The following is a 19,299-nucleotide window of genomic DNA, read 5'->3' as shown; positions in this document are numbered from 1 at the left end:
GGCAAATAAGACAAAAAAAAACAACACACTTGTTCTTTCCAGTTCGCTTTATTCTGCCATCTCGATATAATAGACGTACGTCTTAGATAAATTACATGACACAGACAAAACACTTTGATATTGACATGCTGAAGTAGCGCTGTATTTCAATTTGTGGTGATGAAATGGATGTAAAAAAAAAACACCAACCTCTATTTATCACACTATTATAAAGAGAGATGTACATAATTATTTCATAACTTGATTAATAACACATAAAATTCATGTACGCATACTACTGGTATATGGCAACATCACAGGAAGACTCTGTTGATAGATGAATCTCGAAAGGAAGAAAGATGCCTATACTGAGAGTATCAAGTACGACACAGTCACCATGCAGTGATCACGGAGAATAACTTAGTAGAACTTGCGTTTATAATCGCTATCACGGTGAAAAGACGGCTAAAGGTAAATGAAAACAAAGAAATTTAGATGAAAGGTAAACTATGAGCTGCTTTGTATCGTCAAATGGAAGACCCTTATTATTCATAGCACTTGCTTGACTTCAACTCTACCACATGGAAATGACAAACTCCTACATAAAACAAGACGTTTATGAATCATTATGATCACCTCAACTTTTGTAGTAATATAATTTTATGATTTAAGTTACTCGTATCTGGTTTTCTCACCAGTCCTTTGAATACCGCCAAATGAAGTCAAGATCTCTCTGAACATTGTCGAGCACACACTAAATAAGGCTGCGGTATATTGTGACACTGTCACCACAGTTCATTGATTTTTCTTTATTTGGACGTGTCATTCAGATTTGCTGTTCTTCTTAGGATAAAACAATCACTAGAATTCATCAGTAACATGACCCCAATTATATTGTTCACTTTTCACACTGAATCATGATACATTGTATGCAATACATCTTTAACAATTTGCCAATCACTCTGACCTAAGTAGTTCCGGTTTAATTCCTGCTCAGTACATACATGTACTTTTCAGCTTGAATGAGACTGTGACGTCATTGCTTTACGAAAAACAACCCAAAAAAAACCCCACAACAACAACAATAACGGAGTCTGGGCATGCAGTCCGTCTGAAATCGGCCTGGTGACTCCTTCCGTCCTGTGATCGTTGAAAAAATAACAACATATGGTCGATGTCTTTCTGTCTGTAAAGTGCATTTAGCATGATCCCAGATGTGGCATAACGGAACGGGATAAAATGTACAGTAGTATATTGTAGCTAACTGCCACGTCCTAGGCTCCTATAAAGATGCTGTCAAAGTAATTTTTAATGAAACGGCAGTGAATTCGTGAGACAGTACACCTAGCATAACTGGACAAATAACATCATGTATCAACACCTTGACAATAATTCACATGTAATGGGTGTGTAAAAGGGTACGAAAAATAAATGGCTATAACGTTGGTTAAAGCATCTACTTGGTATAGTAGCTGCACAGCGATAGGGATCATGTTTAACATACATGTAGTAATATTGTATTGAAAATAATGCCCTTCGGCGTGTACATCTGCTCCAATTTCCATCCTTCACCATGCCATGTGAAGTCTGTACAAAACATTAACCATTGTGCTATCAAAAATATTATAGGGCCTACTGATCGAAAAGTGATTGGTTTGATAGTCTCCATGTCTTATTTGTGAGTATGTGAAAAAATATTTGCATTGACTTCTGTAAATTGTAAAATTTTGTTGATTTTACATCATTCATCATGTTGCACAACAATGGCACCGCAAATAGTTAGGGTTATGTTATACTGCATATACAGTTGTTGATTTTCCGAGCAGTGTCCTTAACGTCACACGCTCAATCAATGTTTCCAGAACACAAAGACGGTAGCTCATAGGGGTGCCATGATTTATCGACGTCTCTTTGAAATTTACAGGGTTGGTTTTTTTTTCCTTGTTTTTCAAGACAGTAGATTACCTTATATTCGTCTTTTTGTTTGCTTTCAGTCGCTGCTTGGAGTTGGAAAGGCAATAAAGTCTCGTTGAGTGTAAGGTTGAATGGGTAATGGTTTATTACTTCATTTGATAGAGAACCGAGATTGTCACATGCATCATCGTGAGAATTATATGTGTACGTGAATAAAAAGCCAAATTATAGCGTATCACAACATTGAAAAATTTAGAATTTCACATTTACGGGGAAGTAAAGGCGATTTGCATAATTTCACATCATATAGGGCCCTACTACATAAATCGACAGCCCCATGTTTAGAATTGTGGAATCAATTGTAGTCCTTAACCAGAGAATCGAGGACCCCGTTTATAGTGCGAGGCTCGGCCGCGGCCGAGCCGCAGCCGAGCCCGCCTTCATTTCGGTGTAAACGCGCAAAAGGCCAAATGCGGGGCCAAAATTGGCCGCGCATTTGGCCACGCTCTGGAGGTGGTCTCGGCCTTTTCTCAGTGTAAACGCAAACTGGGCTAAATGCGCGGCCAATTTTAGTCTGGCTTCCAAACGCTCTGCCCGTACTATTTTGTCATTCAGGATATTAACTCCCTCAACGTCGAAAACTAGTATAGTTTAAGGTAATTTTGTCCTGCAAAGGATTTTTTTCTTCGGCAAAGGCCTTTTCCCGAACGACGACTTCGTCGCCACGGAATCCAGTTGGCAAATGGTCTGAAAACCAGACTATACCAAATTGCGTTTGTTTACAAGCAGAGCGCCACTACCACAAAATATTAAAAGGTTTGAATTAAAAGTGCGGCCGAGCCCGGCAGTGTAAACGGACAAAATTATGGGGCTCGGCCGCGCAGTTGAGGCTGGGCTCGGCCGCAGCTCGGCCCAGCCCTGCACTGTAAACGGGGTCCAATACTCTGAACACCCAAAACAAATTACACTTAAAAAAGGATGACATAGCAGCTTCACGGTAAGAATGTATGATTGGGGGCTCATCTAAGAATGCATGAGTAGGAGGCTCACATATTTCAGAAATGTAGCAGTGCAATTCGATTACAATCAGGGTCACCTGTGTAGATTTTATGCACGCTTTCTTCTTTTGTTCTGCTTCCTTGAGCCCCCACTCATGCATTCCTTTGGTGCAGCTGCTATGTCATCATCCTTGTTCACTGTGATTTGTAATAAACTTTGAAAACTTTCTTATGCCTAATCCCAATCATTGCACATTCTGAAACTCTGTACCCAGTATAATCAGGGAGGTGTTAGAAAAGGAGAGACAACTCTTCGTAATTCATGCAAACACATGTTTTGGTTCAAAGCGTTACAATGGGATGTCTAGCATTCCACTATACGCTTTGAAGTCATGCGCTGCACCGCTTAAGTTGCAAGGCGAAGTTCGGAGACGAAGAACGCATTTCACCTTTCGTTGAATTACAAGCTTTATTTCCCCGTAAAATTTTGACTGAAATACTCGAATTGATTACTTAGGAAAGAATTCAATATTGTAAACATGTATTTCTAGTTTCTTCGCAATGCGCAAATTGAATTGAAATGAAAATTAGGCCATCTTAAAAACCTAATATTTTTCTATAATGTGCACATTTCCGCATGTTAATTTTCTATCCTTTAATCTAGGATATTTTGATCTTTCAAATAAAGTACTCCACTAAAGCGTGCACCAGCGTGCTTTTAAACTATTTGCTGTTAAAATTGTCAGTTTTACACTGCATTTTGATTCGCTTCTCCAATTCAAGGTACACAAATTCATTGTTGCCATTACATTGAAAGAGAGAGAGAGCGAAATGCAGTAGGGGCAAGTATTTCTAGATGTGAGAGCGCTAGTCCCGATTATTGATGCTCTCTTTTGTCAAAGCACCTGATTTCCACCTGTACTTAAGCGCATAACTTCTCGGTGGTGCCGCGCATGACTTCAAAGGAGAGCAGGAGTTGTCTCTCCTTTTCTAACACCTCCCTGTTCTAATGTAGAAGTTAGAAAAAAAATCCGGAATTCCCCGTTAAAATACCATATGACGAGAAAAAAAAATCACCATGTCTATCAGAAATTTATAATGACGTATACATAAGGGAATGCTTCATAATATGTATTTGCCATTTCCTACTCCAGAAATGATTGGCTACAAGTAAGAAGGTGCACTCTTTCACGAGTTTGGTAGTCATCACTCAAAACTTCTTGTTCATTAAGTGTAGACGAAAGGTGATGGATTCGGTGAATCAAAGCCAAGAAACGTCAAATTCTTTGGTTGCAGACATTACGACGGTATCTGAAGAGAAATTGAGACGCATAATTTTATAGTGTGTGCGAGCTATAATGATAACCATTTGTTGCTATGTGATTATGTACCTGTACGAAAAAGAGTAACTGCCTCCTTAATCAAAATGGATAAAATAGCAAACACTTTAGCAAAATTATTCAGTAGGGGTATTCCTAAACTCACCGACTAACTTCTGTGTGAAAATGAAAATGATCTTGAGTCATGCGTGAGTAAGCACACATTAATGACAAATGGCCATTTCTCAAAAGTCACGTAGATCATGGGGGGGGGGGCTGGGTCTGTGAAACATTCTGTTCCTGGTGAATGCTTAAGCTGGGTTCAGATAAAAATCGGCGGTACCGATACTTCGGCGATTTGTTAAATTTCATAGGCGTCGACGAGATTGACGTTGCGATCCGATGTCGGGGGATCCAGTAACGCTTGTGCCATCGAGCATTCAAAAAAACAAAACAAAACAAACACGACGTCCCCCGACGGTTTCCTTTGAACATCGTCGATGGGAAGGGGGGGGGGGGGGAGTAATACGTCAGCGTTCAGTCGGAGATAAGACGACGATACGCCAACGATTAGTCAATGGTCCCCGGCCGAGTCAATGAAATCGAAGATAAAACGATACGCCGCCGATTAGTCAATGGTCCCCCGGCCGAGTCAAAAGACTAGCCGCCGGTGGTCGCCAATGTATCGTCGATTACGTGTGCTTTGTACAACTGCATTTTGAACAATTTTCCTCACTCATATACCCCATCTTCATAATCATTGACATGCCCCCGATATACCTGCGACGCGCCGGTGGCTAGTCGTTGACTAATCACCGTAGAGTCTTGGATGTGTCACCGACATGCTATAATCGGCCGGGGAACAATGACTAATCGGCGGCGTTTCGTCGATTAATCTACGATTGCACGCCGACAACCGCCGAAATGTCGGCGATCAGTCGGCGATAAATGAACATGAAAAAAATGACTGCCCAGGTACGCTGACATGCTGTAATCGGCCGGGGAACAATGACTAATCGGCGGCGTTTCGTGTATGATTGCACGCCGACAGCCGCCGAAAAGTCGGCGACGGGTGCCGCCAGGGCTTTCTTCGCCGATCGATTGCAAAATTTTAACTCGCATTTAAAAATGACCGACAGGCCGTCGATCACCAAAAATACTGTAGTCGTTTCTGTCGGCGGAAAACCCGACTGATCGACGAAGCATCTCAGACTTGCCGCCGAATGTGCCCCTGTCGATCACCCCCCCCCCCCCCCCCCACCAAAAAGAAAAAAAAAAATCCATCGAAATCCCATCGACGGCGCGTCGGACCGTTTATGTGAACCCAGCTTCAAGTGCTGCTGTTGTTTTATAATCCATAGTTGGACCCCTTACATATTAACATTTTGGCCTACATTATTGCATTTCTTGCTTCATCTTTTCAGCATGCTTACCCAACTACTACACAACGACTCCCTTGTATGGTCACACAAGATGTGGTAACATGTTGGCCAGATAGCAATAACTAATGTAAATTAATTTTAATGAAGTGAATGGATTTTGCGGTTATAGGAGGGTTGAACAAAGCCACTGTTCCCTAATAATTGTGCTCACCAAACTATGTATGCTCACCTCAATCAACATTCTCATTTCACACAGAAGTTAGTGAAGAATCATATAGGAAAATCCCTCCCAAATGATTTTGCTCTAAACTTTTTGATGTGCTGTATAAAATATATTTTATGTGGCTTACATAAGGCAAGATGATAATGACAATTCTATAATAGCAATCATTTGTACATGTAAGTACTGTACACAAACGTTACTTGCATTCATTTACTAACGCATAAGGTGTTCATCATGTAAAATGTGATAGATTGTAAAAAATGAATGTTTTCAATCGGATTATAAATCGAAGACATTTGAAGGCTAAATTTATTTTTTCCTAAATAAGAATGTTTGACTAAGTAACAAGAGGATCTTATGGTTGCGGGATGTTGCGTAGTTCAACGCAGTATATTTTGTTAGAGGAAATTTGAGATTAAGAAAGAATAAATATAAACCTTTATTTTTATAGGAATTGTATATTATAAAGCTGCTCATTAAGCTGGACATTCATGGAACAAAGTTCATTCTATTGCGTCAAACTACTTCGGCAAAAGTAAGTACAAACGCTTAGCTTCCGTCCACGGGGGGAAAAAAAATAATTAAACTTGATTAGACCCCACGCTGTGTTAGGGCCTCCTGTCTGAGGGTACCAGACGTAAAAGTACCCGCGTGATCAAAACCCGCCAACCTTGTCTATCAAGCTATTTCTGGTAAACGCATTTCACGTGCTACGACTCAGTGAAGTAATCTATCAGTTAGGACTTAAGTCGAGCTTGAAATTAATACCAAAATGGAAATCTCTCATTTTCTCATTCTCTGGCTAGGCTCAGTATGATCAAGTCAAAATCTGGACCTGCACTAGGCGCTCGAGTTGCCTCCTAAAAATAACTAGGCTTTTTTTTTTTCAAGCGTTAGCATACCGAGTACAGTGGTGTATGAATAACAGTTTGGATGCTACGAGTAGGCGTATTCTGAAATTGATGAATTTTACCTCCATTCGCATTGTTTATCCTTTATTCTATTGCCCCCAGAATACCAGGGATAGTTGACCAAGCCTTACATTCATCCGCGTGCAACATTCAACATTGAAATCGAAATTGAAGCAATTCTTTTTCAAGCACAATTGCTCACAAATCGCTAATAGATTTCCTGTTTTGTTGTCATCGACAACACCGAGTTCGTCATGCGTATATTAATATTCTTATTTTTCAGATTCTATTGAGTGGCGATGAATGTCCCATATCTTTCAAGAGTCTCAAATTAGCACTCGCTGATTGGCTTGTCACGGTCGAGGAGATCGCTCCACCGAACAAACCCACACATTCGTGACTACCGCTCACGGCCACTGCGTTTGACCGCCGCTTCATTTCCTCTCCTTCATTATCATCATCATCGTCCTCGTCCTCCTCCATTCTCCCTCCTCTTTACTTCTCACATTTTTCGTAGCCTCTTCTTCTCCGTCCTCTCTTTCTTTACAAACTATATATATATATGTATATATCTATTTCTTTACAAACTATATATATATATATATATATATATATATATATGCCCTACCTACAGGGATATCCTGTATGGGTACACTATGATACTAGAAAGATTTCTCCACGAATATTTCAGATTCAAATATACGAATAATTGAGCATACTGTGGTAATGATTTCATCCTGTCATACTGCAAATAATATGCAGTAGAGATAAATGAAATGAATTTTGTGTTTCAAATCCAGCAGTTTCCAATTATATGTTACGGACACGTAAAATGTTATATGAAAAAACATGAATTTTGAGAATGGGTATTCTAGAAATTTGCAAGACTATGAAATCCAATGTGCTGATCCAAAACATGTTCATGGAGTTACAAATCTTTGGATGTTTTTTTTTTCACTTTTTCATATGTGAAATTCATGATCCTTGGTGTCCAAGTCGTAATGCAAATGTTGCATATGGTACTTCTACATGGTGCATGTAATTTATGCAAATGATTTTTTTTTTTTGTTTTAAAGTTTATTTCTTGAAAGGAATCCATGGAACAAGGTACAGTCAGGGAGAAGGTTGAAAAAAAATACTGAAGAAGTACAGGGCACATTGTTTGAAATTCTAAAATTTCTTCCTTGTCCGTCCATAATGAACACAATGGTGTTAGGGAAACTTCATTTGATATCTTTATGATTTTTCATTAGATGAGCTTCCACAATGTGTATCTAAAATTCATTGAGAAATTCAACTCGTTATTTCAGTAAATAATATAAACGATTTAAGAATCTTTGGTGTCATTAAAAAGCGGAGAATGAATGTTACATGACTTCATGAATTCTCGTAAATAAGAATGAATACAAAATGTGAACAATTATTGCTCTATGTTGTTTTCTTCTTCAAAAAGAATATATATGTAGTATCAATCACTATATGAAAGTAATCACATAAAGATGTTTATTGGGAAAGATTGTGTTACATTCTATGGTGAACAGCAAGCATTTTTAGCTAAAAGGTCCATAGAAGTATATGTCTCTCTCATTTTCCATTACAAAATTAGCATTTACTCAAATTTGAAATTTGTTCTCCCTCACAGCAAATACACGTTATTTAATGCCAATCTATATGAAAAAGCCAATTTTTGTATTTTATTCAAATTTTGTTTTTACACCATTGATGTCGCACTTCCATAGCCCAGGCAGTATTGTAATATTACCCAACGTAAATTACTGAGCTAATATATCGTTGCAATCAATGGTGAAGAGCAAGCATTTTTAGCTAAAAGGTCCATAGAAGTATAATGTCTCTCTTATTTTCCATTACAAAATTAGCATTTACTCAAATTTGAGCTAATATATCGTTGCAATCTTTAGTGCACAGTAATAATGGTCACGATTATGGTGTGGTTGTGTTATTTGACACATGTACACATTATAGACTTAAATTATAGACTCTAAACGTACAAATCATGTCCAGTTTTTGAGATATTCATAGCTTATAGATTGCTTTGACCTTACAAATATTAAGTTTTTAAATTAGTTTTGTTGACTAGTTGCACTAGATTTGTGATTTTTTTCGGCAAAACTAATTTGAAAATTTATTCGTAAATTTTGCGAAAAGATAAAAAGAAAGAAAATATGCTCTTAACACAAGATATAAACGCTGAGATCTGAACGTCGGCATTGAATTACGATGAAAAACAATCACACACACACCACCAAAAAAATTTAAAAAAAATCAGATCGTAAACAGTTCCAAGTTGCCTTAAGAACCAAGTTTTATGCCAAATATACGCAAACCTACCTTACAACACATCGTACCTATCTCTCTGTCTGCTCTCTCTTTCTCTCTCCCTGCGAGATGCATGTATGTGTATATATATATATATATATGTTGATAAGGTAGTCCACGTGTTGGCAAGATAAAAAGATAAGTAACAAAGCTGCAACAAAGTTCATGCTGTATTCACCAACGGTTTATTTTCTTCACACAAATTTTCGAGCGTCTCGCCGCCCTTTCTCAAGTGTTGATACCAACAACAATCACTCTCATTCACGCGACACAGTCACAGGAGAACACGATACACATCTTTTGGGGAATAACATCCACATCGGCCTGTCACTTTATTCCGGCCATGTTAATCCTTTCTCAAGTGTATCAACACTTGAGAAAGGGCGGCGAGACGCTCGAAAATTTGTGTGAAGAAATAAACCGTTGGTGAATACAGCATGAACTTTGTTGCAGCTTTGTTACTTATCTTTATATATATATATATATATATATATATATATATAGTATATATATATATATATATACATACATATAATATATCAGTGAAGACTGTATGTCAATAAAACTGACATGTAAAAGACACTCGAAAAAACTTGTGGGTAACCTGAGATTTGCCAACCTTTCACTCTCACCTTGACTTTCGCCGTAAAACCAAGGCCTTTGTACGAAAATTATGATGTGAACAATTCTTTACTTATTACGGAGAGGTCACATGTGTCACACTGTCTCAACATGTTCATTTCCAATTGTGATACCAGCTATAAGCTTTTAGCATTCAAGCGCCCATTTTTTTTGATATCCAAAATTTAATCATCTGCATCAGATAGGTCCTATCGAATTCTGTGTACGAAGACATTTTTTACATCATTTCTATTTAAGTTTTTGACCAAGAAATGATATTAAGATAACAAAAATATACAAATGTTAATTTCGTTATAACAACAAACCATGGTATATCCATTGAATTACATGTATTAATGAAATTATTTCTTCTAGTTAACATAATGGCAAAATCCTAATATCGAGATCTGTACCCGTGATACTATTGTGATAAGAATTGAATCTTTGATATGAAGAACTTTATTCGAGATGATTCTCACAATTCCAATTGTCCTCATAAATTCGTAGTATGTTGAAACGGCATATCGTGCATGTCACAAGTCTGGGGGAGGGTAAGGAGTAGGCGGGAGGGTAGTAGTTTGAACTGTGATTTTAGTCAACATCATCAGAGTGCCCACTGACTTACCCGCATTTCTGAGTGTTGACAGTCCTTGTCTAAGTCCACTGCTTCCAAGAACGGTACCCATGGCTGGAACCACACCCTCACTTTGCACTCAAATACGGCCTGTGGACACGATGGCATTACTGTTGTACAATCATTTTCCCCAAATGCATTTGTTCAAGCTTCCAGTCACAAACACACAAAAATACATGAATTATGGCATTTACATAGTAGTATCCATATATATATATATATATATAATCTTTGTTGTGTGTTGCCCAATTCTTGTAAGGCCTATACGTCAAATGAAGCAAAAATGCACTGCACTCAAATAGAAATGAAACGGGGGATGAAATTATGAACCTTTCGAACAAAAATGAAATTCAGACAATCTAAACCCACGAGAAGGTACTCTTTCGTTCATCCGCTGAAGACATGCATAGAATATACATTGTGAATAAATGAATAATTATAAAGTTTATATATATATACATGTATAAATGTATATATTTATATATATTCATCACAGTATGTGGTGTCTAACACACAACACTTCAAAGTAACTCTAATCATGCTAATTGTTATATAGAAGGCTTAACCCTAAAAAGGCCGGGGTGGGGGTTGAATCAACCCACCACCCCCCCCCCCCCGACATTTTTTCGCGACTACTCCGCCCGCGCGAAATTTTTTGACTGCGCCGTTCGCTGACTTTTTACTTTCAAGTCTCGCGCATCTTTTGACACTATTTTCGCGAAATCGTGCATACCGTTACGGTGCTGCATAATGTTTTTATACATGCCTGTCAGACCGAAAATGGCTCAAAAACGTGATTTTGTGTATAAAGTCTATGCAAATGGAGTTTTCTCTTCTTATTCATAAAGATATGATTATTTTCACTTTCATAGGCTGAAAATGATTAATTTTAGCATAAAAATGCTTGAAATAGGTTCTGTCATAAATTTTGTGGAAAAAAATGATAAAACAAAAGGTCGAAAAAACAATGAAATACATAAGAAATTCATAAAAGCAATAACATACATGAGAAATTGATTTTGATACCAATTGTTTTTCAAGTACATTGTTAGGAATGCTACAAAGAATGTTTTCACCAAAAGTAGGATTCTTGGAGCTTTAATTTCTGATTTAGAGCAAAATGTATGATTTTTTGCATATATTAGCATAATTAATTATTATGACGAAAATTTCAATTTCTTTTTGTATAGCTTGGTAGATGCAGGTAATGCACGTGCCACATTTCATGGCGATTGCGCGATCAAGATCTCGGGGGGGGGGGGGATTGAATCAACCCCTCCCCGGCCACAGAACACCCAAAAAAGCCCGGCCTGGTTAGGGTTAATGAATTGCAGTGACAAATATAATGAAGAAAATGATTATTGCTATAAACATGGGCATACACTGGATAATCTATCGATTTACATTTAAAAAAAACACTTGTATATGAATTATGGAAAAGTGGAATAATAAACATTTAGAACGCTCCTTGAATCTCTCGACGAAGAGTCTGTTTTATTCCCAAGGTTCCATATTATGATAAAGCATAGCAATCATAAAATCAATTTAAATCATTCGCAATAGACAAGAATTCCTTTAACATCTGTAACCACGGTGGAGAAATAGGCCTTGTTGCTTTTAGTCGTTTGCTACAATTTGTGGAACCAGACGATTTAAAGGAAAAAACACCTAAAACCTTAGCAACATGCTAAAAGGGCTTTCCGCTTTGTAAGTGACGAATAAATATATATAAAAAAAACATAAATAGACAGACAAGCAAACATATAAATAGGTGGTATTATCGAAAGTACAAACCCTGGCGCCAGGAGATGGTGAGAGTGAGCATTCCGATAGGTCGATGGGGGCGTTGTAGCTACAGCTAGATTCACCAACCAAGACTGTGACGTAGTAAAGGACACCACTGACAATCTGTTGAGGAATTTATACAGATATTCATGCTTGCATTTTGCTTCATGTGCAATCCTCTATAGCCGCTCAAAACAACAAGCATAAGGAAAGTGGGCAGCATGTGTGGAAACTATGGTGTAAAAGGGTAAACTCCTTGACCCCACGAACAGGAGATTCTGAGTTCGAATTCCATATAGACCTACCCGGTCCGCACGGGTGATGTTAGTTATTATTCAGGTTTGTTAATCCAAAAATGAAGTAAGTTTTGATTAAGAAGATTTGTTTTTCCAAAAGTTTGACATTCTGAAACAAAAACAAAAAATCCTTATACCTGGGCCTATGTAGATGTTCGTTAATCCGAAAGTGAAACATTTCTGGCGTTATTCCGAAGGCACGTTAGTCAAAAAAGAATAATGATAAAGTTCAATATTCCTATATTATATTCCTATTAAATATTTCTATTTCGTAAATTAATTAAGATTCTTTGGAATAACGAACTGTAACCGTGGATAAAAAAGTTGAACTAAGATGTTTTACACACAATGACCCACCTGACCCATTTAAATGGGTACCTGGTAATGCTCTGGTAATGAGAATGGCAGTGTACTCTGTTAAGAAAATGAGTCAAGATTGCAAAACCATAGCCTAAAAGTGTATTAATTGATATGTGATTTCTGCAGAATTGATCAATTCGTTTCCTTTAAATTAAAAACTAAGAAGATGATAAAGAGATCGAATCATAACCATTATCAACACCATCCCAACTGTCATCAGTACAATCATCATTGTAACCTCCACCAACGTCACCATCATCATTATTAACGTTATAAATTCCTCATGGATAATTCCAAAAGTATCATAATAATCTTCTCACCTGAAATTTACCAGAGTTATGGTATGTTATAACTGCAATGAGCGTCAGATTTCGTATTCTTTAGATATGAAGTAAAGTCTGTAATCTGTGATCTTATTCAGAACAATTACTATTAGGCAGTACATAGCAGTTCTCAGACACACTTTGTAAGTATAAAACTGGCTTTTAGCGTGACGTCACTCTCTAAATAAAATCGAGTAAAAATATTCACTCTTAAAGGAGTGAATACGAAAAAGAGTGAATTTAGAGTGAAATTGGAGTTAGTTTTGAGTGAAAAATGATCATTTTCACTCATTTTGGAGTGACCTGAAGGATCACTCGAAGATTTTGGAGTGATCCGTGAGGTCACTCTAAAACGAGTGAAAATGAACATTTTCACTCAAAATTAACTCCAATTTCACTCTAAATTCACTCTTTTTTGTATTTACTCCTTTAAGAGTGAATATTTTCACTCCATTTTTTTAGAGAGGATGTTCGCATTTGCATTCAATAAATTGATATGCCTTCATTTCATGTTGAGTACAGCTGAAGAACGTACTGAAATTATGTAGAAAGATAATGTACATGTATTTCTTTTACCAGAAAAAAAAAGAAGAAGAAAGTGCAAGGACAAACATTCAGTCACTTTATTGGCCTAAGTTGAGTCGTAAACTGATGTAATAAATAACACAACACGTACCAATTAAAGAAAAAAATATTTTGGATTATCATTTTTCAGTTATTCGGGTAATATTCAAACCCACAAAATTGTGCAAGGGAAATCGACTGTTATATTTTAAAATGAATTTTGCTTCTCTATCCATATCATAAAGACAATAAGTTTAGTGTGGAAGTTTTTATCATATTATCTTAAATTTGCAAACAATCATTATGTGATAATGATCACTGTAATCATCACTGATTAATCACCATTTATTAGTCAGCATCTCAAATTCAATAGAATTATAACAACACTGCATTCTACATTCAAAGATAATTCTTTTGAAACATACATTAATCTAATTTGTGAAAGTGCGAAGACTGAAACGTGCATTTTCGCGCTTAAATAATACAAAGAAATAGTATTGTAATATCGATGAAAGGAATCTGACTAGGCAGTCAAGATAAGCAGGAAACTAGTATTTTCAGCTTTTGGTTGCTCTTAATGGAGACATCTGAAAGGAAATTGAAACATGTACCAACGTTTTATAAATGCTCGACGAACAAGAAATATTAAGAAAAGAATCAGGAAAATTACCATCGATTAAAAGAAGTACGAGCAAGTAAGGGAGGGTCTGTAGAGAGCGAGTTTGAGTACAGTGCTTTTTAAAGTTATATAATTCTGACTATGTTTGTTAAGTGTGACTATATTGTGTAATGTACGCGGACATTCAGTGATCACTTCAATAATACTCGTTTCTTTTACGTACAAGGCCATAACTGCAAAGGACAAACTACAGACAAACGTAAAAATAAATTAAACTGTACACAGCCCCCCCCCCCTTGACTTGCCAGTTGTTATACACAATATTTTCAATGAATATGCACATTTTATACTAGCATGAATCCCGTACGTTAGTTGGTGTGATTTTGTTTTGTATCAGTCCTGTACTGTCCTGTACAAGTAGCCCCTATTTTATTTGGTCACATTCCTTCACTTCTACGTTTAGGTTGCCAATCATTTTTGTAGCAGTAATCATTACTTGAAGGTCATAACTCAAATTCACGTAATAAATGTATGATGATAGAGTTGTATACAGTACTCGTCAAAGTAATAAGTTATATAGTCCATTTTATAAATACAATGCTTCGAGACGTATTCTATAAGTTATGCTGGTCCTCTTTTGTGGAATAGCTTACTAGACAACATTAAATATACCATTAGTCTTTCGTCCTTTAAAAGGAAGTATCAACATTTTCTTTTGATTCAGTAATCTCGCTTGACACACGCATGAACGAGTTAGATATATTACTTGCCTAATCACTTGTTTATCGTAATGTAATTGTCATCTGTATAGTCCAATGTATTCTGTAATGTTTTATTATGTGCGGTATTTATATTGTCCATTTTTGATTGACAGGGATCAGCCTTTATTGTTGATTCCCCCACGTTTTATATATTTATTGCATATACTGCATGATGTAAGTTGCGCTCATTGTAACGCTTGTATTTCTTACATATTTACCCTGTGGAAATAAATTGAATCGAATTGATACATATATTTACATAATATATACACACTCACACTCACATATTTTTATATAATGCGTGTTCATATTATGTTGCATACAATGTACACTGTACGTGTTAGAGAGGTATAATTTTTCGATGCCTGAACCAAACCAAAATCCCCCAATTATGTTAGAAATATCATTAATGGATTAATCGTTCTCTGTCATAGATAGCTATACATAATAAAACAAATGGATTCCAACAAACTGCGAATATATTTTTACATGAGGACTACGGGCATTTACAGGGAATGTTGGCATATGCTGCTCAATGACATAATTATATACCTGATAGTTTATTTGTCCAACAGCCGCATCACTCAGCCAGTACTCCGACATTTCCTTGTTTTCTTTTTCCAGGTCGTCGCGCACACTGTCAAATTTGTCCATGGCCACCTCTATCACCTTCTCCGGAACGTTTCTGGCATCAGGAACCGGTTTAATTCCACCAACTCTCTTCTCCTTCTCGTTGGTCGCGCCAGCAGCCGCCATTGCCACCGCCGCTGCCATCACCAGGATGAGAACACTGAGTGTCTGCATTTTCTCCTAAGATCTAATGACTGACAGTCCGACGAATCACCGAATAAATGTGTCTTTCCCTGAAGACCTCTGGAAGCACACTGCCCAACAGCAACGTTTCTTGGTGTCTGCCTTCAAAATGGGTCTCGACTTGTGAGGCAAATCTATTTCCCAGCATCATGCGGTGCTCACTCGCGCATCGCCTCACGCAACATGACGATCAACGATCCTTAAACTCCGCCATCAGATCGTCAGCGTACGATGACGCCAGTGAGAATTGAAGGGAGGAACACAGCGAAAAGAAACGGAAGCGGATGAAGAAATATAGGCAGGAAGAGAAGGTTGTTGGACGGGCAAGAAGACGTCATTTCCTTCCTATTAATATTTCGAGAGTATTATTTTAAGGACAATTTTTACACTATCGACAGCAACTGTATCTTGACCTTGTTTACTTGGAAGGCATCAAACGAGGTTAAATAGGAATATATGGCATAATATCTTATCAAAGATGACGCTTCGTCAAGGCTCTACATGAAAGTTCGTCTTTCGGAACTTGGCGAAAAGACGTCTTTGGATATTAGGCAGGCTTGATATAATCAGTGATGTAATGGTATGAGTGAATGAACATATTTCTTTGTTTGAATCCGTATCATCAAGTGAAGTTTGTGGTTTTTGAGCAATCAAAAGGCGTCCTGGTTTACCCTTTCAAAGAGACGAAATGAATAAGTATTAAGACAGACCCCTACCCGTGGAATTTTGTTTCCATTATAGTGCAGACTCAATCAAACTTTCATCGCTGCATCTCTCACTTCGCGTCAACCTGACTGCAACCACCACATCCATCTGACCGCCATCGCGCCCACTATTTCATATACCTCCTCTTGTTTTCAATTTCAATTCGGCCTCTTGTTTTCAATTTCAATTCGAGATGTCTCATTCCACTTAGATCAATTAAATACATCAATACATTTTCAGAGTACACGATATCTAACAAACAGTGATCTGAATAGGAGGGCATGTCTAAAGAAGTTGCACCGAACATGTAGGTGAAAGTGGGTTAAGACGGTCCCCTTAAAGGGGAAATCCAGTCCAAAAATAAGTTTGTCTGATAAAAAAGAGTAAAATCTTACGAATTCAAGGGTAAAATGTAACTGAAATTGGATGAAAAATAAGGAAGTTATGAAATCTTAAGGTTTTGCTTATTTCTGCAAAACAGTTCTCGTACAGTGGATATGAATATGCAAATGAGTGAGCTGCCATGTCATACCCTCAAAATTTTTCATTGATCGTGTACAAAAAATGACGAAAATTCAATGTTTCTGTCATTGAAGCTTAAAACATGATGTTATTCCTGGTTGAATAACTTCTGAACAGTGATCAGTTAGATATATCAGGATTTGAGCCTCGGGCATAATTGCGTTTGAATGAAAAACTGGAAATCCCACAATTTGATATACAAACTATACGGTAAGTTGTGAGGGTATGACATGCTCACTTCGTTAACATATTCATATTGACTGTTCAAGAGCTATTTCCTGAAAATTTTGCGAAACTTCAAAATGTCATAACTTTCTTATTTTTCACCCGATTTTGATCAAAATTTTACCGTTGAACTCGGAATATTTTTCTCTTTCTTGTCAGAAAAACTTATATTTGGATTAGATTTCCCCTTCAACTATAAATGCACATCGTTCTTAACCTAGAGGGCCTTGGAAATCTTCTTTAGTGTATATGTTTTGACCTCATAATACTACCCATTAACGCTGATAAAATGAAACAATTTCTCCGGCTGCACATAATTATGTGTATGATCCCTTATGGAGTGCATTTTAGTCCCTACTTGCCTTACTTCAGCTAGGGGGTGCGTAGAACTATTACGGCTTGTATTTTTCTCGGAGTTCAACGTTCTGCTGTGTTGAAACTTTTGTGGACCTCCTTGCAAGACTATGTGCAATCATCGGATACCAATGATCAGCCCCGCTCATAGCAGTTAGAGGGGATGGTCCGTATTGTATTACCCCCACCGGCGTAGGGGGCGGTTAGTATGCGAGGGAGCGAAGAGACAAAATTATAATCTTACTTGATAAAAGGTTAAAAGAGAGCGGCTTTATGCACGTGCATACAGTATACACGCAATTTTCTTTTGTTTGTTTTTTCCCCGCAGTCGCTCCCCCCCCCCCCCCCCCCCGGCTATGCCGGTGATCACCACACTTTCTTCTTCTTCTGGTTAAGTCTGCCTCCTTCAATAAGCTGAAGATACTTGCAGACTATGTTGTTTACATTATATACAGTTTGTTTACAGATAATACAAGCACAAAACAAATATAAAGAACATAACTTAACAAGGGCGCCGGAAGCGGGGGGGGGGGGGGGACGGACAGAGGGGGCTCTTTCCCTCCCCCCCCCCCCCAAGTGCCCCTGTAACAAATAATTAATCAATTATTTAAAGACTAACATGAACAATAAGCACTTTTCTTGTCTAAAAGTTGTCAATTTCATAACAGAAAATGCGAAATTTTTGTCCCTAACGGGAAAAAAATTATAATGCACTAATGATATACATTATTATATCATCAAACGTATTAACTTCAAAATTCTTCTTCTTGTTTACCGTACATTGCACAAATTTGCCCCTACCTACTTTCAAAATACTCTTCATCTTCACCAACCACCACGAAATCTCCGTTCATCAAACTCGCTAAAATTACAGGTACCTCGAATCAAGCATGGTTTATAATTGGGGGATCGTGCTTTTTCATACATGGGCCCAAAACTATGGAATAGCATACCAAAATCTCTTAGACAAGCATCTTCTATTGATGGTTTTAAAAAGAATCTTAAGACCTACCTTTTTTATTTGAATAGATAATTGTTTACCCGTATGTATATGTGTACGTATATATTGTTTGTTTGTATATTGTTCTTATTATTTTCTGTGATAATGTTGTAACGTGATACGATATGTACTCTGTTCTATAGCGCCATGAGTATCTTTTTAGGTAGAATGAGCGCTTTATAAGAGTCTCTCTATTATCATATTATTAATTATCATTATATCTATACACTAATATCTACTTATAAGTAAATTAAGTGCATAGATGGTAGCCTCGCGTCCTCCAGTGAGCCCTGAAAACATACCTTTAGGTAACCTTTCATTTTTTCTTTTCATCTTTTTTTCCCTCTTTTGTCTTCTTTCAATATACGAATAATTTTCATTGCTCAAACAATGCGATCACGTTTAAGCTTTTAATGAATAGATTAACCCTACATTTCAGACGAATGGCAAAGTGTAGGTGGCTCACCCCGCATATAGTAAATAGTTTTCATAGGTTATGATCATAGTACTTCGCAGTGATTTTTTTTGGCGGTATAATTCCCTACAAATTTGATTCAAAATGCTCGATAAATGCGACTTTTGTACTCTGTTTTTACAAAAAGTCCTTATCGTGGGATACCCCCTCCCGCACCCTCGCCCGAGGAACTCACGCCG

General features: G+C 37.3%; 1 protein-coding gene across 1 annotated transcript; it reads right to left on the bottom strand.

Moving 5' to 3' along the window:
• Nucleotides 1–328: 328 nt before the first annotated feature.
• LOC139721758 (cystatin-C-like) lies at nucleotides 329–15,891 on the bottom strand. Its single transcript, XM_071633083.1, has 4 exons — nucleotides 15,579–15,891; nucleotides 12,113–12,226; nucleotides 10,310–10,408; nucleotides 329–4,202 (listed from the first exon to the last, which is right to left on the bottom strand). Exons 1-4 carry the CDS (start codon nucleotides 15,828–15,830, stop codon nucleotides 4,191–4,193), a joined length of 477 nt encoding a protein of 158 aa, XP_071489184.1. The 5' UTR covers nucleotides 15,831–15,891; the 3' UTR covers nucleotides 329–4,190.
• Nucleotides 15,892–19,299: the final 3,408 nt, after the last annotated feature.

This window comes from Diadema antillarum, unplaced genomic scaffold (assembly GCF_040938485.1).
Source record: "Diadema antillarum isolate AM-2024a unplaced genomic scaffold, OU_Dant_1.0 scf00000149, whole genome shotgun sequence".
NCBI classification, from domain to species: Eukaryota; Metazoa; Echinodermata; class Echinoidea; order Diadematoida; family Diadematidae; genus Diadema; species Diadema antillarum.
This window is presented reverse-complemented; position numbering and strand designations above follow the sequence as displayed.

Excerpts from the sequence above, each read along its gene's own strand:
- LOC139721758 (XM_071633083.1), bottom strand. The coding sequence starts at position 15,830 with ATGCAGACACTCAGTGTTCTCATCCTGGTGATGGCAGCGGCGGTGGCA. Across the intron at positions 12,227-15,578 it reads TTGGACAAATAAACTATCAG|ATTGTCAGTGGTGTCCTTTA; the intron begins GTATATAATTAT and ends ATTCCTCAACAG. Across the intron at positions 10,409-12,112 it reads CACCATCTCCTGGCGCCAGG|GCCGTATTTGAGTGCAAAGT; the intron begins GTTTGTACTTTC and ends TCGTGTCCACAG.